The 21,717-nt window shown below is 41.0% G+C and overlaps 1 protein-coding gene across 1 annotated transcript in view; it reads right to left on the bottom strand.

The window, feature by feature from the left end:
• Window positions 1-21,717, bottom strand: part of kntc1 (kinetochore associated 1) — a 162,983-nt gene that overhangs the window by 104,422 nt on the left and 36,844 nt on the right. The window contains exons 23-27 of the mRNA XM_059988223.1: window positions 21,454-21,555; window positions 19,335-19,454; window positions 18,721-18,864; window positions 17,845-17,943; window positions 813-916 (exon numbers count right to left, since the gene is read on the bottom strand). Coding sequence (XP_059844206.1) covers window positions 813-916; window positions 17,845-17,943; window positions 18,721-18,864; window positions 19,335-19,454; window positions 21,454-21,555 — 569 coding nt within the window. The remainder of the gene's footprint in view (window positions 1-812; window positions 917-17,844; window positions 17,944-18,720; window positions 18,865-19,334; window positions 19,455-21,453; window positions 21,556-21,717) is intronic.

The raw sequence follows: 21,717 nt of genomic DNA, 5'->3' as shown, positions 1-21,717 counted from the left end.
TGTTAAAACTTTTCCTGTTTGCTACAACCATTTTTACTTTCCATAATTGGCTTACTAATAATAAACTCTGGGTTAGCAACACATCATTGTTAGTTTAGTTAAAATTTCCTCAAACTTTCCAAGTGTTTGGTCCTAAATGGAGTGTGGTGAACTGCATATACCTGTCTGGACACGCCCCTCTGCTGACTGCTCCTGTGGCTCCTCCCACAGACCCCTGTACAAAGGCGATTGGAGGCACTGCTCCTCCCTCAGTCTCCAGGATGTTGTGTGGTGGTCTCTTGCAGCTAATAATAGCCTATCGTTCACCTCCCGTCTCCGAGAGTTATTGATGGGGCATCATGGAGTTAGCCGATTGCAGTGAAGAGTTCACTAAGACACCATAGATAGCATGGTCTACTTCCAAGTAAATTATTTAGATTCTTTACATTTAAAGTACTTAAAACTGGATAAAGGGAATTATTAGATTTAACATACACAGTTAAACCATACCATTCATAAAACTATATTATATTCAGAATGGTGGTACAATTGAAAAAAAATTAGGAAGACATATGCGAAAAGAAGACAGTGATCAAATTTGAACTCGGAATAAAAAAAAATGGGTTCTCCAGAGCAACTGTAGGAAGTACATTTGGGAAAATATACTTATGCACTTATTATACACTTGGGAAGTATGGAAATATAAGTGAATCATTGCTTTACCTGCAAATTTGGATAAAGGTAAAAACACACATTTTTCATATTCAGCAGCAAGGGAATTTTACAAGCAACTTCTGACTTTAAATTCATTGAATCATCAAAAGAGTACATACTTAGGATGATTCTTTTCCAAATGTTGTTTGACAAGCTGTTCTACAGTATCGCTCCAGGGCACAACTGCTCCATACATTATCTGAAGTACTGCATCAAAAATCAACTAGGAAGGAATATCATTACCACAAAGATTAAGAAATGTGTTATATTTTTAACAAATAAGAATACTTAGCTTTATTCCAACATCCTATCCCTCTCAAAATATTCTGTCTGCTCCTCCCCTCAAAGAAATGTCACCAAGAAGATAGTGGGGCCCACCATTCCCAAGCCTTACTGGGATCACTAGAAGAGGCAGCAATGTTCAATATTTAAATACACTAAATATCCTACGAATCCTGGAAAAAATTTTCATATAGGCTCAAAATCAGATTATACTTTGTGGAGAGCCTCAGGGAAGCAACCTTTCACAAGTCAAATGACAGCATCAATTCACCAAACCCAAGAGTGTAACATAAACAATGAACTAAGGGGTTAAATTTACTTTTATCAGATCCTGTAGCTTTACACCAACAGACATTTGTAGCACACTTACATTAATTTTAAATGTGTCACCAAACTGGGCTGAAAGGTGAAGGAGAGACCATAAGACACAGGAGCGAAATAAGGCTCAACGATTCTATTCCACCATTGGTTAATGGCTAAATGATTTTCCCTTCTCAACCATATTTTCCTGCTTTCTCCTCCTAACCTTTGATAGGTTATTATATAAGAACATGTCAAACTTGCTTAAAATATATCCAGTGACTAAAAAAATTCCTCCCCATATGTTCTAGAGGGACTTCCTTCTATTCCAGGGGTTCACAACCAGGGGTTCCACAGACTACTCAGTTAATGGTAGAGGTCCATGGCATAAAAAAGGTTGGGACCCTGTTCTACTTGGGGGATGTGCCCTCTGATCCTGGACTCTCCCACCAATAGAAACATCCTCACTTCACCCACTCTAACTCAGTACTTTTCAGAGATTCCATCTAACTCTTTTATACACCATCGAGTACAAGCCCAGTGCCATCAAGCAAATCCTCATATGTTAACCCTTTCATTCCCAGGATCATTCATAAACCTCTGGACCCTCTTCAATGTCAGCACATCCTTTCCTAAAAAGGGGCCCCAAAATGTTCACAATACACAAAATGGTATTGAAGGTACAGAATCTTTATGAGTTGAGCTAAGAAATCGCAGGGGTAAAAGGACCCTGATGGCAGTTATTTACAGGCTTCCAAACAGTAGTAATAGGGGACTCGATAGTTAGAGGGTCAGATCGGCGATTCTGTGGACACAATCAGGAGACCCAGATGGTAGTTTGCCTCCCTAGTGCCAGGGTCCAGGATGTTTCTCATCGTGTCCAAGATATCCTGAAGTGGGAGGGTGAGGAGCCAGAGGTCGTGGTACATAAAGGTACCAATGACATAGGTAGGAAAAGGGAAGAGGTCCTGAAAGGAGAATGTAGGGAATTAGGAAGACAGGTGAGAAGAAGGACCACAAAGGTAGTAATCTCGGGATTACAGCCTGTGACAGTGAGAGTAGGAATGGAACGAGGTGAAGGATAAATGCGTGGCTCAGAGATTGGAGCACGGGGCAGGGATTCAAGTTTCTGGATCACTGGGACCTCTATTGGGGCAGGTGTGACCTGTACAAAAAGGACAGGTTACACTTGAATTCTAGGGGGAAACAATATCCTGGCAGAAAGGTTTAATCGAGCTGTTAGGGAGGGTTTAAACTAATTTGGCAGGGGGATGGGAACTGGAATGATGGAGTGGAGGAGAGGGAAAACAGAAATAGATCTAAGGTAGTGAGCAGTAAGGATGTCAGGAAGGACAGGCAGGTGATGCAGCAAATTTGCAGCCATTGGGATGAGTTGCAGTGCAATCAATGCAAACGGTACCAAATACTGAACTTAGGGTGTTATACTTAAATGCACGCAGCATAAGGAATAAGGTGAATGACTTGTTGTACAGTTACAGATTGGCAGGTATGATATTGTGGTCATCACTGAGACGTGGCTAAAGGATGCATGTCTCTGGGAGCTGAACGTCCAAGGATACACAGTGTATCGGAAGGATAGGCAGGTAGGTAGAGGGGCTGGCGTGGCTTTAATGGTAAGAAATGATGTTAAATCATTAGAAAGAGTTGACATAGGATTGGAAGGTACAGAATCTTTATGGGTTGAGCCAAGAAATCGCAGGGGTAAAAGGACCCTTTTGGCAGTTATCTACAGGCCTCCAAACAGCTGCAGTGATGCAGATTACAAATTACAACAGGAAATAGAAAAGGCTTGCCAGAAGGGCAGTGTTATGATAATTGTAGTGGATTTTAACATGTGAGTGGATTGGGAAAATCAGGTCGGCACTGGATCTCAAGAGAGAGAACTTGTAGAATGTCTTCGAGATGGCTTTTTAGAACAACTTGTTATTGAGCCCACTAGGGGATCGGCTGTATTGGATTGGGTATTGTGTAATGAACCAGAGGTGATTTGAGAGATGGAAGTGAAGGAACCGTTAGAAAGCAATGATCACAACACGATTGAGTTCACTGGAAATTTGAGAAAGAGAAGCCGAAATCCAATGTGTCGGTATTTCAGTGGAGTAAAGAAAATTACAGTGGCATGAGAGAGGAACAGACCAAGGTTGACTGGAAAGAGACACTAGCGGGAAGGACGGCAGAGCAACAGTGGCTGGAGTTTATGCGAGAAGTGAGGAAGGTGCAAGACAGATATATCCCAAAGAAGAAGAAATTTTCGAATGGAAAAAGGATGCAACCGTGGCTGACAAGACAAGTCAAAGCCAAAGTAAAAGCAAAGCAGAGGGCATACAAGGAAGCAAAAATTAATGGGAAGACAGAGGGTTGGGAAGTTTTTAAAAACTTACAAAAGGAAACTAAGAAGGTCATTAAGAGGGAAAAGATAAACTATGAAAGGAAGCTAGCAAATAATATCAAAGAGGATACTAAAAGCTTTTTCAAGTATATAAAGAGTAAAAGACAGGTGAGAGTAGATATAGGACAAATAGAAAATGATGCTGGAGAAATTGTAATGGGAGATAAGGAGATGGTGGAGGAACTGAACGAGTATTTCACATCAGTCTTCACTGAGGAAGACATCAGCAATATACCGGACATTCAAGGGTGTCAAGGAAGAGAAATATGCGCAGCTACAATTATGACAGAGAAAGTACTCAGGAAGCTGAATAGTCTAAGGGTAGATAAATCTCCTGGAACAGATGGAATGCACTCTCCTGTTCTGAAGGAAGTAGCAGTGGAGATTGCGGAGGCATTAGCAATGATCTATCAAAAGTCGATAAGATTCTGGCCTGGTTCCGGAGGACTGGAAGAATGCAAATGTTACTCCCCTATTTAAGAAGTGGGCAAGGAAGCAAAAAGGAAACTATAGACCTGTTAGCTTGACATCGGTGGTTGGGAAGTTTTTGGAGTTGATTGTCAAGGATGAGGTTACGGAGTACCTGGAGGCATATGACAAGATAGGCAGAACTCAGCATGGTTTCCTTAAAGGAAAATCCTGCCTGACAAACCTAGTGCAATTTTTTGAGGAAATTACCAGTAGGCTAGACAAGGAAGATGCAGTGAATGTTGTGTATTTGGATCTTCAGAAAGCCTTTGACAAGGTGACTCTCTCTTCCGCACACAGACATGTAAGATATAGTTTCTTGATGTCCGCCTTTAATCTTTTCCTTTTCCAACTTAAACTTTGAAATTTCAACTTTACTCAGTCGGATCTGTAGAGTAACGGTTATAACTATGGCTACTCTAAGAAGCGCCAAAAGAAATCTGGACCCAGGTGTTACACCTGCAGCCCCCTCCTTTTGAGAATCGCAGGATCGCAATTGATTTGGGTCAGGAGACCCAGGAAATGAGAGAGAGACGTTTGGAATGTCTTGACCCCCCCGGTGATATAAAGCTACGGGAAACAGCCATTGTCTCTTGGAGACGGAATTCTGTATTAAAATACTGTGCTTCGTGGAAGCCCTCAGGCAAAGTGGGCTGGTTGGTGGAGGGATTGCATCATCCCAACCTGATTGACACCTGAGACCCTGTGAGTCAGGATAAAAGAGGGTCTGTGGGAACAGCCCCTCAGATGCACTAGAAGAAACGCGAGCGATCCCGTAATAGCGAAAGCCAGTGGGAAGGCCACGTGCGTACGTTTCCATTTGCCCCGGAATCGGTGTGCCTTTACCACGGAAGTACGGTTTTTAGCTAACAACGGGGAAATCAACTCCCAGCGACTCTCGAAGGATTGACATCATAAAAGGACTGGGCAAGTTTTAACCCGTCTTTCTCTCAAACCAGAAAGCTGCAGCTTGAATGAACTAAACTAACTTTTATATTTCCATTGGACAATACATTATCCCCTAGATAACGATAGCACTATTTCTTATTGATTATTATTATACCCGCGCTTTTAGATTTAGTATTGACGATGTATATTATCTGTATGTTTGCATTGATATTATTTTTGTGTATTTTTATCAATAAATACTGTTAAAAATAGTACCATCAGACTTCAATGGACCTCTCTATCTTTGCTGGTAAGTGACCCAGTTACGGGGTACGTAACACAGGTAATGGAAAGCCTAAAAAAGCTGACAAACTCTCAGAGGAACACCCCTGGGTGACGAGATTAGAATCTCAAAACAGCAATATCGGCATTGAAATAACTCAATTAAAAGAGAAATTTGAAGGAAAAATTGACTCTGAGCATTAATCTTAAAGAAGTTAATCGAAATGTTGCTGACCTTTCTTCTCATTTGGAAAAAGCTCAACAATGGATCGTTGATCTGGAAGCTCGGTCACGTCGGAAGAATATTTGAATTGTTGGATTAAAAGAGAAATCAGAATCGGCCGACACACTGGATTATTTTGCAAAAATGTTTCAGTCTTTATTTCTGGAGGTTTGTTCACAACCTCCAGATATTGAAATGGCTCACAGAATTGATACTTTAAAACTCTTGGATCAAGGTAAAAACAGACATATTGTTGTGCGTTTTCTTCGTTTCAGAGACAGAGACCGCACTATTAAGCTTGTGAAAAAACAAAGGCTGTTTCAGTTTCAAGGTTCGGAGGTTTGCTTTTTTGAAGATTTTCCACGCGAAATTGTTAAGAAGCATGCTGGATTTGCATCGGCCATGAAATTAGCATATCAAAAAAAGCTTTTTCGATTGCTCCAATATCCAGCTAAATTAAGGCTTTTTGTCAAAAAGTCTGGAGCTCATATTTTTGATGACCCAGCCGAAGCATTGTGTTTTATTAACTCTTTACCTGATGAATCTAATGATGAGTCTGAAGCCTGAAGTTTGAATGATTTATAATGGTTTGATTCTCTTGCAGCATAAAGAGTAATGAAATTGGAAGATTTGATGGTTACAGAAAGTCTTTACCTTAAAATGTATTTTTATCTCTGAAAAAGACTGGTTTGGATGGTTTTAACCTCAGATGACACAGCGGGAAAATTGTTGATAGACTGTAGATAAATTTGAACCATCTAGAATTTTTTTTCTGCAGCATTTAAATGAACTAATTGCTTTTTTTTGCTCTGTACATTGTTGTAAAGATCTTTTAAGTAATTATTTGGATTTCCTTACGTTTTAAAGATAGATTGGATAATTTAAAGACGGCAATTGTTTTTCTTTTGTGCAAATATTCCAAGAATTGTTTTGGATGTGTTTTTCTTCTCTTATCTAATATTATGAAGGTTACTTTCAAAATTGAAGGTCGTTTTGCTTTACAAGATTTCCTTCCAAGTTAATTATATTGAGATATATGTCGACTATAATGAATTTTATGTTCAGTAGAGGGAGACAGATTACTTTTCTCATTTTTTTCAAAAATTACTTAGGTAGGCAGAGTTTGTATTTGTATCTATGCTTTTCTTGGGGCTTGCGTCAATTGATATCGACTTACTTCTGGGGTTTGTAGTTTGGGTGGATTTTTTTTTTAATCCCCATTATGGAAACCTGGAGCCTACGCAAATTATTTTTATTGTTGTTCATCTCTGCCATTTTCGACTACCTTATCCTGACATGCGTCTAACTACTCTTTTTAGATACCAAGTTTCATGATGATATCTAAACAGTTAAATGTTTTAACTTGGAACGTCTGTGGTTGGAATCACTCTATTAAGCATAAGAAAACATTTAAACATCAGGATTTCAGCCTGATATAATCTTTGCTCAAGAGACACATATCAGGTTATGTGATAAAAATTAATTTTTTAAATTTTGGAAAGATTCTCAGCTTCATGCAAACTCACAGAGTAAAACTAGAGGTGTCTCTATTTTTATTGATTCCAATATCCCTTTTAATCAGGAGGATATTATAGCCGATATTAATGGTAGATTTTTGATTGTTAACGGAATAATTTATAATAGGAAAATGGTTTTGGTTAATATTTATGGACCAAATGTTGATGATCCCTCATTTTTAAAGCTGTCTTTGCTCTATTACCTGATTTAAATGAATATACTGTGGCAACCCACTTCCTAGCACACTCGAACCGGCTCACAATTAGCCAGCGTGCAGGCACAAAGGCTGGATCCGCAACAAAGGGAGAAAAGCCTGCGGGGGTTTGTGTGTACGTGTCTCTTGGAGCATCCGTGCCCGGGGAGGGCGGGATGAGGGAGGCTTTAAAGCAAGGCTGTGAAGTTTGAATAAAATTATCTTTGACTGCAGCTTACCGACTTTGTGTCATTATTTTAGCGCTGCGTGTAGCACACCGCTACAATTGGTGACCCCGACGGTCCAAACGATTTTTGGACCGGAGATGACCGACGCCGCATCTGTTCATGCGGTTTCATTGAAATTGCCAAGCTTCTGTACGCTACGACCTCACCTATGGTTCCAGCAAGCAGAAGCCCAATTCCACATTCGGCAGATAACCTCAGAGGACACCTGTTACTGCTATGTGGTGAGCTCCCTCGACCAGGACACAGCGGCCCAGGTTGCGGATTTCGTACAGTCTCCCCTGGCGGACGGCAAGTACACGGAATTCAAAGCCCTGCTCCTAAGGACTTTCGGACTCTCACGGCGCAAGCGGGCTGCCCGCTTACTGCACCTGGATGGCTTGGGAGACAGACCTCCGTTGGCTTTAATGAATGAGATGTTGTCTCTGGCCGACGGACACACACCCTGCCTCATATTTGAGCAGGCATTCCTGGAGCAGATGGCCGAGGACATAAGCCTGCTGCTGTCTGACGCGGATTTCAGCGACCCCTGGAAGGTGGCAGCCCGGGCGGACTTGCTGTGGAACGCCAAGAAGGTGAGTGGGGCGTCCATCACACAGATCACCCGGCCACACTCCCAGCAGCAAACCAGTCCAGGCCCGGCCGCAGAGCCCACTAACCCCAGAGGCAGGGATGGGGAGCCCAACGAACAATGGTGTTTCTACCACCAGCGGTGAGGTGCAGAAGCCCGCCATTGTCGCCCGCCCTGCAAGTTCCCAGGAAATGCCAGGGCCAGCCGCCGCTGATGGCTACGGCGGCTGGCCTTCGGGATAGCCTCATGTATGTGTGGGACCAGCGGTTGGGACGCCGTTTTTTGGTCTACACCGATGCCGAGATCAGCGTCTTACCTCTGATGAGTTACGACACCCGCAGCAGGGCACCGGGTCCCCCCGAGGGCCGTGAACGGCAGCACAGTAAGGACCTATGGCACCCGTCAGGTGCAGCTACAGTTCGGTTCCAGCCAGTTCACGTGGGACTTCACACTGGCCGCCGTAGCCCAACCGCTTCTGGGTGCGGATTTTTTGCGGTCTCACAGCCTACTGGTCGACCTGCCCAGAAAGAGACTGGTCCACGCCGAGACCTTTCAGACGTTCTCCCTGGGTGCAGCCCAGTTGCCAGCCCCTCACCTCGACTCCATCATGCTGTCCGACAACGACTACACCAGGGTCCTGGCGGATTTCCCATCGGTTCTGGCACCGCAGTTCACAGCAGCCATGCCCCGACATGGCGTACAGCACCACATCCCGACCCAGGGACCACCCCTCCACGCCCGTGCTTGGCAGCTTCCCCTGGACAAGCTCCGACTGGCGAAGGAGGAGTTCAAGAGGATGGAGGAATTGGGGATCATCCGGCGGTCCAACAGCCCATGGGCCTCCCCCCTGCACATGATGCCCAAAGCGACAGGGGGCTGGAGACCGTGCGGCGACTACCGCAGGCTGAACGAGGCTACCCTGTGCCGCACATTCAGGACCTTGCAGCAAACCTGCATGGCACACGGATCTTCTCCAAGGTAGACCTCGTCCGAGGATACCATCAAATCCCGATGCTTCCGGACGACGTCCCCAAAACGGCTCTCATCACCCTGTTTGGCCTTTTCGAGTTCCTCCGCATGCCGTTCGACCTGAAGAACGCCGCACAGACGTTCCAGCGGTTAATGGACACGGTGGGACACGACCTGGACTTCGCATTCATTTACTTGGATGACATCCTCATAGGCAGCAGCAGTCGTCAGGAGCATCTGTCCCACCTCCGTCAACTCTATGCCCAGCTGAGTGACTACGGTCTAACGATCAACCCGGCCAAATTCCAGTTTGGGCTCGACACCATTGACTTCCTGGGCCACAGGATTACTAAAGACGGGGCAACCCCTCTGCCCACGAAGGTAGATGCGGTCCGCCATTTCCCCCGACCCACCACAATCAAAGGCCTTCAGGAATTCATAGGTATGGTCAATTTCTACCACCGCTTCCTCCCTTCAGCTGCCCGGATCATGCGCCCCCTGTTCGCCCTGCTGTCCGGTCCGGGCAAGTACATTACTTGGGACGAGGAGTCCGCCGCCGCTTTCATTCAAACAAAGGAAGCCTTGGCGAACGCCGTGATGCTAGTGCACCCCAGAATGGACGTCCCTACCGCCCTCACAGTGGACACATCTAACATGGCAGTCGGTGGGGTACTGGAGCAGCTCATCGTGGGCCGCTGGCAATCCCTGGCGTTTTTCAGCAAACACCTGCGGCCACCCGAGCTCAAATACAGTGCTTTCGACCGGGAACTGTTGGCGCTATACCTGGCAATCCGGCATTTCAGGTACTTCTTAGAAGGTAGGCCCTTCACCGCGTTCACTGACCACAGACCGCTTACCTTTACGTTCACGAAGGTGTCCGATCCCTGGTCGTCCCGCCAGCAGCGCCATCTGTCCTACATCTCTGAATACACAACGGACGTCCGGCACGTCTCGGGTAAGGACAATGTCGTGGCGGATGCACTCTCTCGCCCTAACATTCATGCCCTTTCCCAAGGGGTAGACTTTGAGGCGCTGGCAGAGGCACAGCAGGCAGATGAGGAGATCCCAAGTTACAGAACCTCAGTCTCCGGTTTGCAGCTCCAGGACCTCCCTGTAGGCCTAGGTGAGAGGACCCTACTCTGTTACGTTGCCACCGGCCAGCCCCGTCCCGTCGTCCCGGCACCTTGGCGGCGACGTGTTTTCGACTCCATTCATAACTTGGCGCATCCCTCCATCCGGACAACCGTCCGGATGGTCTCCAGCAGGTTTGTTTGGCACGGACTCTGCAAGCAGGTCAGTGAATGGGCCAGAACGTGCATGCACTGCCAGACGGCCAAGGTGCAGTGGCACACCAAAGCTCTGCCGCAGCAGTTCCACCCCACCCACCGGCGTTTCGACCACATTCATGTGGATATCATGGGCACCTCCTGACTATTGTGGACCGGTTCACAAGATGGCCAGAGGCAATCCCGCTCACCGACACCACCTCCGAATCTTGCGCCTGGGCACTGATCACCACCTAGGTGTCCCACTTTGGTGTATCGGCCCACATTACCTCCGACAGAGGCACCCAGTTCACCTCCAGCCTGCGGTCAGCTATGGCCAGCCTTTTGGGGACTCAGCTGCACCACACCACTGCCTACCACCCACAGTCGAACGGACTAGTGGAGCATTTCCACCGTCACTCTCATGGCCCGCCTGCGAGGAGCTAACTGGGCGGACGAGCTTCCCTGGGTCCTACTCGGCATCCGCACGGCGCCCAAAGATGATCTGCATTCCTCGTCGGCCGAGTTGGTGTACGACGTACCCCTGGTCGTCCCCAGGGAGTTCATACCAGCCCCAAGGGGGCAAGAGGAAGAACCCGCAGAAGTCCTGGGCAGACTACTCGAGAGGCTCGGTGACCTGGCCCCCATACCCACTTCGCAGCATGGGCAGAACCTGACCTGTGTACCCAAAGACCTGCAGAACTGTAAGTTTGTGTTTGTACAAAGGGGCGGGCATTGGCCACCGCTGCAACGGCCCTACGAGGGGCCGTTTACGGTGCTCCGGAACAACGGGTCCACGTTCGTGCTGGACATTGGGGAGAGAGAGGAGGTTTTCACAGTGGACCGACTCAACCAGTCGAGTTTCCGGCACCGCGACGCAGAGGTCAACCTCCCAAACAGGGTCCGGCCCAGACTGTGGACATCGGGGGGTGTATCGCCGGTTCTGGGGGAGGGGGGTTATGTGGCGACCCACTTCCTAGCACACTCGAACCGGCTCACAATTGGCCAGCGTGCAGGCACAAAGGCAACAAAGAGAGAAAAGCCTGCGGGGGTTTGTGAGTACGTGTCTCTTGGAGCATCCGCGCCCAGGGAGGGCGGGATGAGGGAGGCTTTAAAGCAAGGCTGTGAAGTTTGAATAAAATTATCTTTGACTGCAGTTTACCGACTCCGTGTCATTATTTTAGTGCTGCGTGTAGTACACTGCTACAATACGTTATTAATGGGTGGTGATTTTAATACTTGTTTAAATCCTTTAATGGATAAGTCATCATCCAAACATCAACTCCCTAATTGTTCTGCATCACTTATTAATTCCTTTTTAATTGATTATGGTTTAATTGAAATCTGGAGGCATATGCACCCTAGTGATAGAGAATACTCTTTCTTCTCACATGTTCATAATAAATATTCAAGAATCGACTATTTTATAGTTGACCCTCAACTTTTATTTAATGTTCAGAAATGTGAGTATGATGCGATTGCTGTCTCTGATCATGCTCCTTCAAACTTAATATTTGAACTGAAAGATGTTGCTTCTACCAGACCATTTTGGCGTTTTCCAGGACACTTGCTACAAAGTTCAGAATTTGCTGAGTTTATTGAAACTCAGATAAGAGTTTTTTCTGTTTAATAATACGGGAAATGTCTCAAGGTTAGTAATTTGGGATATATTAAAAGCTTATTTACGTGGTCAAATTATTTCATATATAGCTAAACTTAAGAAACAAATAAGAATGGAATTAGATAAAATCTCTAAATAAATTAAAGAATTGGATAACATCAATGCAATCTCTCCAGATGCTGATTCATTTAAAAGAGTAGAATTACAATCACAGTATAATTTATTACTAACATATCCTATTGAAGGATATTTGCTTAAATTGAAAAGTCAGTTTTATATTTTTGGGGATAAAAATAATAAGCTCTTAGCTTCCCAATTAAGAGCAGCTGGAGCTAAAAGACAAATTTTAAAGATCCGTAAGAATAATGGAGATATAGCAAGTAACCATGAGGATATTAATGATACTTCAAGATTTTTATTCTGATCTTTATAGATCCCAATTTCCTGCAGATTCCTCCAAAATGAAGGCGTTTTTTTTTACATAAGATTAAATTTCTACAAATTTCTGTTGAAGATCAACAGATGCTTGATGCTCCAATTACCAAGCATGAAACTCAGAAAATTACTTTATTAATGCAATCACGTAAAGCTCCTGGACTTGATGGTTATTCAGTGGGATTTTGCAAAAAATTTGTAAGATTACTTTCTCTGTATCTTTTGGAAATATTTCATGAATCCTTTGAGAAAGGTAATTTACCTTCTGTTTATGAAGCATCTATTTCCTTTATTCTTAAAAAAGATAAAGATCCTGTTGAATGTTCATCATATAGACCTATTTTGCCATTAAACATGGATGCAAAAATTCTCTCTAAGATAATGGCTCTATGGATCAAACGGGCTTTATTAAAGGCCGTTATTCTTTCTCTAATGTTCGGAGATTGATGAACATTATATGTTCACCATTATCTAAGCAACCTCAATGTGTTATCTCTCTCAATGTAGAAAAGGCATTTGATAGAGTTGAGTGGCCATATTTGTTTAAAGTATTAGAAAAATTTGGTTTTGGTAATAATTTCAATAGGTGGATTCAAATGATTTATAAGAATCCTATTGCCACAGTCATTACTAATAGTTGCAGGTCTTTTTTTCCACTTTCTCATGGTACTAGACAGGGATGTCCATTAAGCCCTTTATTATTTAATCTTGTATTGGAGCCTTTGGCCATAACATTACGTGAAGCTAAAAATATTCATGGTATCTCTATGAATGCAACCATATATAAGATTTCTCTCTATGCAGATGATCTTTTGGTTTTTATTTTGAATCTTGAGCAATCAATTCCTAATCTTTTGGAAACCCTTAAAGATTTTGGCAAATTTTCAGGATATAAACTTAACTTGAATAAAAGTGAATTGTTTCCACTAAATGCCCCTGTTGGTATATATAATGATATTCCTTTTAGAATTGTTAATACTTTTAAATATTTAGGTATAATTACTAAAATATATAAAAGATCTTTATAAAGCTAATACAGTTCCTTTAATGGACTCCATGAAATAACTATTTTCTAGATGGAATCCACTTACTCTCTCTTTAATAGGTTGTATCCATGCTGTGGAAATGATGATTCTACCTAGATTTTTATATATTTTCCAAAATATACCTGTCTTTTTAACTAAAATTTTTTTTCATCAAACTGACTCTCTTATTTCTTCCTTTATTTGGAATAATAAGAGACCAAGAATTAATAAGCATCATTTACAAAAATCTAAAAAAGATGGTGGACTTACACTTCCTAACTTAAAGACTATTTTTGGGCTGTGAATATCAGACAATTATGCTTTTGGTTATACTGGCTCGATAAGAGCCAAAACCCACAATGGGTTGATTTGGAATTAAAAGCTGTCAAACAAGTTTAAACAAAAACAACTTCAATATTAGGAGCTCCGTTACCTTTAAAGCTCTCTAAAATTCCAAATTTAAACCTTTACCCAGTTATTAAACAATCCCTACGGATTTGGGTTCAGTTTCGCAACCTAAATCACAAATTTTAAACAAGTTAAGTTGTCTAGTTTTTTTAATATCAAAACTTTTCATTTAAACCTTCAATAACCGATCCCATTTTTCTCCTATGGAGAAATAAAGGAATCTGTTCTTTTACAGATTTATTTTGTGTTGGTCGATTGATCACTTTTTAAAAGTTAATTAACAAATATTCTCTCGCTCATACACATTTCCTGCAATATTTTCTGGTTAGACACTTTTTACAACAATATTTACCCAAGTTTGCAGATTTTACAAGAATCTGAATTGTTGGATACAATTTTGAAGTTGAATCCTTTAGTGAGAGGTTCCATTAGCAGAATTTATAATTTATTTTTGTTACACAAAGAGAACCTATCACTAAAGATTAAACAAGATTGGGAGAGAGAACTTAATATGACCTTTGTTAATGAAGATTGGCTTTGAGTTTTGAAAAACATAAATTCTTTTTCTATATGTGCCAATCACTGTTTAATTCAATTTAAAATTGTTCACCATTATTATTTAACAAAGGAGAGACTATCTAGAGTATTTCCTAGTATAGACAACTATTGCCATAGATGTCAAACTGAAGTAGCTACTTTGTCACATATGTTCTGGTCACATACTTCATTAAAATTGTTTTGGAAATCTTTATTTTCTACAATTTCTAAAGCTCTGAAAATTAATTTACAACCTAATAGATTGACTGTTCTATTTGGAATAGTTCCACATCATATTCAGGGTATTTCATCTTCAGATCAACATGCATTTGTTACATTATTGGCAAGAAGGGCTATTTTATTAAAATGGAAAGATACTTCTGCCCCTACATTAATTGAATGGTTCTCTCAAGTAATGTTATGTCTCAGTTTGGAAAAAATTAGAAGTAGAACTTTTGATCCCCGATTCGATTTTGAGAGAAGATGAGGGTCTTTTGCCAAATACTATAATCTAATTTGAATTATTTTATATGGTTTCCTTCTAATTTTTTTTAATGTAAATATAAATTGGTGGTTGATGACTCTTTTTCTTTCTATATATATATAAATAATGGTAAGACATATTGCTCGGGGGGGGGGGGGGGGGGGGTGATTCCTAATGGGTTTTTTTCCCTTTTTTTGTGTCAGTGGGGTTTTTTTCTTAGTTAGACGGGGGGTTTTTTTCCCATCTTTTCCTTATATATAATTTTTTTTTCCATTTTTGTACATTACAATCAGCTTTTTTTTCTTCATTTATTAATTGTATACATATTAATTCATTGAAGTTTTGTATCATTTTATAGCTGTAGATTATGTACCATTAAAAAGATTCTAAAAATGAAATGAAAATGACAAGGTGCCACACATGAGGCTGCTAAACAAGATAAGAGCCCATGGAATTACAAGAAAGTTACATACGTGGATAGAGCGTTGGTTGATTGGCAGGAAACAGAGAGTGAGAATAAAGGGATCCCATTCTGGTTGGCTGCCGGTTACCAGTGGTGTTCCATAGGGGTCTGTGTTGGGGCCGCTTCTCTTTATGTTGTATATCAACAATTTGGATTATGGAATAGATGGCTTTGTGGCTAAGTTTTGTGATGATACAAAGATAGGTGGAGGGGCCAGTAGTGCTGAGGAAACATAGACCGCAGAGAGACTTGGATAGATTGGGGGAATGGGCAAAGAAGTGGCAAATAAATTACAATGTTGGAAAGTGTATGTCATACATTTTGGTAGAAGAAATAAACGGGCAGACTATTATTTAAGTAGGGAGAGAATTCAAAGTTCTGAGATGCAATGGGACTTGGGAGTCCTCGTGCAGGATACCCTTAAGGTTAACCTCCAGGTTGAGTCGATGGTGAAGAAGGTGAATGCAATGTTGGCATTCATTTCTAGGAATAGAGTATAGGAGCAGGGGTATGATGTTGAGGCTCTATAAGGCACTGGTAAGACCTGACTTGGAATACTGTGTGCAGTTTTGGGCTCCTTATTTAAGAAAGGATGTGCTGACATTGGAGAGGGTTCAGAGAAGATTCACTAGAATGATTCTGGGGATGAGAGGGTTAACATATGAGGAACGTTTGACCGTTCTTGGACTGTACTCCTTGGAGTTTAGAAGAATGAGGGGGGGTCCTCATAGAAACATTTCGAATGTTGAAAGGCATGGACAGAGTGGATGTGGCAAAGTTGTTTCCCATGGTGGAGGAGTCTAGTACGAGAGGACACAACTTGAGGATTGCAGAGCACCTATTCAGAACAGAGATGTGAAAAAGTTTTTTTAGCCAGAGGGTGGTGAATCTATGAAATTTGTTGCCACGGGTGGCACTGGAGGCTAAGTCATTGGGTGTATTTAAGGCAGAGATTAATAGGTATCTGAGTAGTCAGGGCATCAAAGGTTATGGTGAGAAGGCGGGGGAAAGGAAGTAAAGGGGAGATTGGATCAGCTCATGATGAAATGGCTGAACAGACTCGATGGGCCAAATGGCTGACTTCTGCTCCTTTGTCTTATGTCTTCTGACCAACGTCCAATGCCTTATAAAGTCTCAGCATTATATCCTTGCTTGTTAACATTACATACACCTTCATTATTATTGACTCAACCTAATCTTTAGGGAATCTTGCACGAGGACTCCCAAGTTCCTTGGCACATCTAATTTCTGAATTTGCTTCCCTGTTTAAAAATATAGCTTATACCTTTATTCCTTCTACCAAAAAGCATGACTGTACACCGTATTCCATCTGCAACTTCTTTGCCCATTCTCCTGATGTCTAAGCCCCTCTGCAGACTCCATTTTCTCAACACCACCTGCCCCTCCACCTATCTTTATATCATCTGCGAAACCTGGCCACAAAGCCACCAATTCTATTATCCAGATCATTAATATACTGCATAACATGAAAAGTAGCAGACCTAACAAATTACCCTGTGGAACACTATTAGTTACTAGCATCCAATCAAACAGAGACCCCCTTTAATTCTACTCTTTGCCTTCTGCCAGTCAGCCAAACTTCTGTTCAAATGAATATCTTTCTAAAACAATGGGCTCTTATCTTATTATGGACCTTGTCAAAGGCCTTCTGAAAATCCAAATAAACAACTGTTGACTCTCCATTGTCTAGCCTGCCTGACATTTCCTTAAATAATTCCAACAGATTTGACAGGCAAGTTTTTCTCTTAAGGAAACTATGCTGACTTTGGCCTGCTTTATCATGCGCCTCCAGGTAAGCTGAAACCAATCCTTAAAAATGGACTCCAACATCCTGCCAACCACTGAAGTCAGGCTATCTGGTCTAACATTTCCTTTCTTCCTTTATACCCTTGTACTTTCTTAACTCTACTCATAAGGATTTGACAATTTCTGATCCTATGTCACTTCTAAGGATTTGACTTCATTTTTGTTTTTACCAACAAAGCCACACCACCCCACTCTGCCCACCTGCCTGCCCTTTCGATATGATGTATATCCTTAGATGGCAAGCTTCCTTCTGTTATCTTCTTTTAACTACAGGGATTCCCAGACTTTTTTCTATTACTTAATGTCAATTAAAAATCATTTACTTACTACATGTTAACGCATCATCTGTATTTCAAATATTTCAATCCTTTTTAGCTATTTTAAACAGATCTTACCAAACACCATCAAAATGAGTTAAAAGGTCATTTGACAGCAGTGAGCTATCAAAAGACCATCATAGCAGTCTAAGGGATGGCACTTCAGTTAAGAGGTCCATGACCTATTCCCTGCATGTGGACTTTTCTGATTTATGAAACCTCCATGGCCATCAGGATAAGTTGGATCACACTAAGTAACTGCAGCCTTTGGATTAACAAGAGGGTGAACTTGATCAAGTACAACCCGGTCTACTAACATATCTCATTCCTTTTTCTCCAATAATCAAAAGGTGGCCAATAAATTTTACTCAATGAAAATCATTAATGGATTTAACACAAGGATAGGTATGTAATACTTACATCAGTGTCTGTCATACAACCAAGTACAGCTATAGCTTTGGCCTCCCATGCAGTTTCAAAAAGAGAAGCTGATCGTGAGCTACATCGTTCCAGTAAATCCTATTCAAGCAAGAGAAAAAAATAATTATACACGTTTAGTCATCTGTTTTAAATGGAAATTTTAAGACTGTAGGATACTAGTTACAGATGGAAAAAATTACATAAACACACAAGGATATTTACCCCAAATGTGTACACTGATATTATAACTACGTTGATGCAACCTGAGTTTGATTCTCACTTCCAGTGCAATCTGTGATGAGACTGTACCTTATCTGACTGTGCAAGTCTTGCACTGTACTGTGAGTGTTTTGCATGAGTGCTCCAGTTTCCTCTTATATCCTAAAGATATGCTGCTGGTGAGTTTCTGATTACTTTTGGTAGATGACAGAACAATCAGAAAGGCAATAGTGATCAAATAGACCAATAAGTGGAAAATCTGAAAACTTCAAGAGTCAGTGTAATCTCAATGGAATAAATGGCCTCCTTTTATGTTAAGAAATATGAAAATAAGATTTTAGGGTTTAAGAATTTATTTTTCCATCTTGAAACTTTTAACAAACATGTTATTTCTATTTTTTCCCAATTTTCCATATTTTGTTTTAAGAATATTGGTGAATGAAATATTATTTCAGAATTATTCCTGAAAGAACTCAGGAATATATCATACCCATCTTAGAATGATAGTTTAATTACTTTTTAAGCAATACTATTTTTATATTTAAATATATCTCTCAGGCCAAATTATTTACAACATATCACACCAGTCAGCTCTTGCATTAACTACTGGGCCGAGATTGATTTTAGTTAACAACACTTAAAATAGAGCAACACCACCTTTATGTAATGCAGCAGCAATTCTTCCTTCTGTAAATTATGCTTGGTTATGTACGGCTGTATAATCTTTTCAAGAGTCAATGGAATGAGCTCTGGAGCCAGAACTCTATCCAACATCCGAAATACAATTGTTGCTGTAGTTTCCTGATAAATAAAACAGAAATATAGAGTAATATATAAGGGACAAAACCTCAAAACACATTTATCTAATTTAATTCAGATTACTGAAATCATATTTTAAAATACAATTTTAAAGAAATGCTAAAAAAAATGATATTATGCATCTCTTGACCAAATGGTTTCTGGCTTTTGTACAACCAAATTACAAAGTATGATTTAAAAAATTATGCAGAGGCAGTGGCTCAGGTCAACTGCTAATAAACAAAATGTTTCTGGATTTGGGTTTCTAATTTAATAAGGCACATTCATTACACTATTAACCCATATATTGAAGATATCAGTGGCCACTCTACAATAATCAGCAGCATTAATTCCAGACAACATGGAACCTCTTTGTGCTTCCTTGTTATGCAATTGCTCTAAAGCAATAATTCTAATCTACAAAACTCATTCTCCATTATCCTCGTCTATTATTGATATAAAATATTACCTACCTTTTCAAACTCTGAGAGTGCCAGCATACAGTTGTACTTTCTGTGGAGGTCAACTAGTTCTTGCAAATGATTGACCAATGTCCTTAACTGATGCACCTCCTCACAATCAATATTTTCCTTCTGAATTTAAGAAAAGTGTTTTAAAAATCTATAAAGCTCCTTTAGAGAACACAAAAATCCAGTAGTTTTGTTTTTATTTTTTTTATAATATGTTCAGTCATTAGCTTCACCCTCCCCAGCCACTGAGGAAGTTGCTACATTACAGCATCCAATTTGACAACTGCTGTGCAGAATTAGTCCAGTGGTTTATTGCCTGGAAGAGACCAACTGTAATATTTCTACACCTGCTTTACAAGATCTGCCAAATTTTAAGCAGAACAGTTGAATGAATCGGGACACTTCCTGGGCTTTAAGGCCAGCATGTTGAGTTCCCAATTAAAGCATTGTGTAATAAACTATTCCTACCATCTCAAGGTTCTTCTCAACTTCCATCAAGCTTTAACTCATTATTCCCTTGAATCCCTGCACAACCTTTCTCCCATGAATCCAATCCTCATATCTGTTCCTTTCCCTGAAATCCTCTCTTCCTACAGCCTTTCCTAATCTACAAGCCTTGTTTATTAGAGGAAAAGAGCAAAGCCACACTGCACATTGAGGCATCTGTTCATATGCCCTTGGACTGGAGTGGGTATGGCCAATGTGGTATTCATTCACACGAGTCTTGGGTGGGGAAGGGAGAGGGGGGTTGGAAATAGTCAATTGTTGGCTGTTGGCAATCAGTTGTTAAATAATGGTGGTGAGTAACTTTGCCATTGCCAATAAAATGACTTCACAACTCCATCTATAACATAGAGAAGAGGGGGTTTCATTTTACAGAAAATCATAATATAACTGTTTTGCTACGAACAGAACTCCTCCCTAACATAGGGAGTGGGGTCACCTGTAAACTGCACGTATTCAAGCTATGTGACATATTCTTACTCAATCAATTTGCATTAATTTTTCAAAAACTCATAATACAGATAATTTCATTGTTTCACCTACATTTGAGCTTCAACTAAGAAAACAGCACTACCTCGGGTTACATTCTCCAACTGGTTCACAAAACTGTTTCTTTCACTTCTTAAAACATCTCCTTTTTCTTTTAAATGTGGTTCTGGTACTTTAGGAGCCTGTGATCTACAGTTTGATGTTAAGTTTTCAGGCCAATTGAGCGATCTGGTGCTTTGCTGTTTCTGAAAGAGGCAAGCATTTCACGCTGATCTAAACATCAAGGAAGACTGAAAACATCACAGCAGAAAGTGAGTGAGTGTTCAGCACCGTCTATCAGCCGCTCGCTCGCTGCTGCCAGAGGAAGATCTCCCTCCTGCTGCTGCCATGGGAAAGCCCCTGCATTCAAACGGTCTCCCTCATCCTCAATGATGGAATCAAAATTCTCTGTCTGCAGACGGTGGATTGGACTGTTGTTCCTGGGTGGTCTACAGATAATTTGTGTGATTTGTTTTTTGCATGGGGGGGGGAGGGTTAATGGTTTTTTTTCTTTGAATGGGTTCCATGGTTTTCGTTGTTATGTGGCTGACTGTAGAGAAGATAAATCTGTATACTGCATACATACTTGAATAATAAATGTACTTTAAATCCTTTGAATTTTCATTTATTCCCCCTTCAACATGCCTACTTAAATCCCATAAATAGAACTCATTCTTCCTCAAATGCATTTTTAGATTTAAAAAGGTCTCCCAGACATTAAGTAAACTGAAATTTAATTGCAATCAACATACTCAGTGCCTATCACTCATTGTCTCTACCTCAGTTAATTTTCCACTTAAATTAATGTCATGTGTTACTACAAACTTTCTCACAGCTATCAGACACTAACATAACTACAACAATTCTTCTAACATTGATAATACTTCCATTCTATTTTCACCTGAACCATCAACATCTGGAATTTCATGTTCCCAATTCCTTCCTTGTCATGTTTCCAATTGACCTCAAATTCCATCCTATTTTTATCTGAACCATCAACATCTGGATATCCACGCTCCCATTTCTTTCTTTGTCACAGTTCCAAATGCCCCCAAATTCAGATAAATTAAAGAAAAAGATAAAGCCATACTAAAGGAATCCAAAGTCCAGCTGTGACAAGTCCTAATTCATTTGGTTTCTTCACTTCAAAGTACAGCTCTGCCATTTGCAATCCATTTTCTGGCCAGTTTGCCTGCAAATGTAGGAAATTTTTAAAAAATTAATATACACAAATAATGAATATCACTATCTCTGACAATTCAAAATTTAGAATGAAAACCATATATAAAGAAAATGCAGCATCTTTAACAAATAAATCCAAAATTACTAAAAAAAATTCTACATTTTATCCCTG

This window comes from Hypanus sabinus, chromosome 13 (genome assembly GCF_030144855.1).
Source record: "Hypanus sabinus isolate sHypSab1 chromosome 13, sHypSab1.hap1, whole genome shotgun sequence".
In the NCBI taxonomy this organism is placed as follows: domain Eukaryota; kingdom Metazoa; phylum Chordata; class Chondrichthyes; order Myliobatiformes; family Dasyatidae; genus Hypanus; species Hypanus sabinus.
The sequence above is the reverse complement of the archived record's forward strand: the minus strand, read 5'-3'. Positions and strand labels throughout refer to the sequence as shown.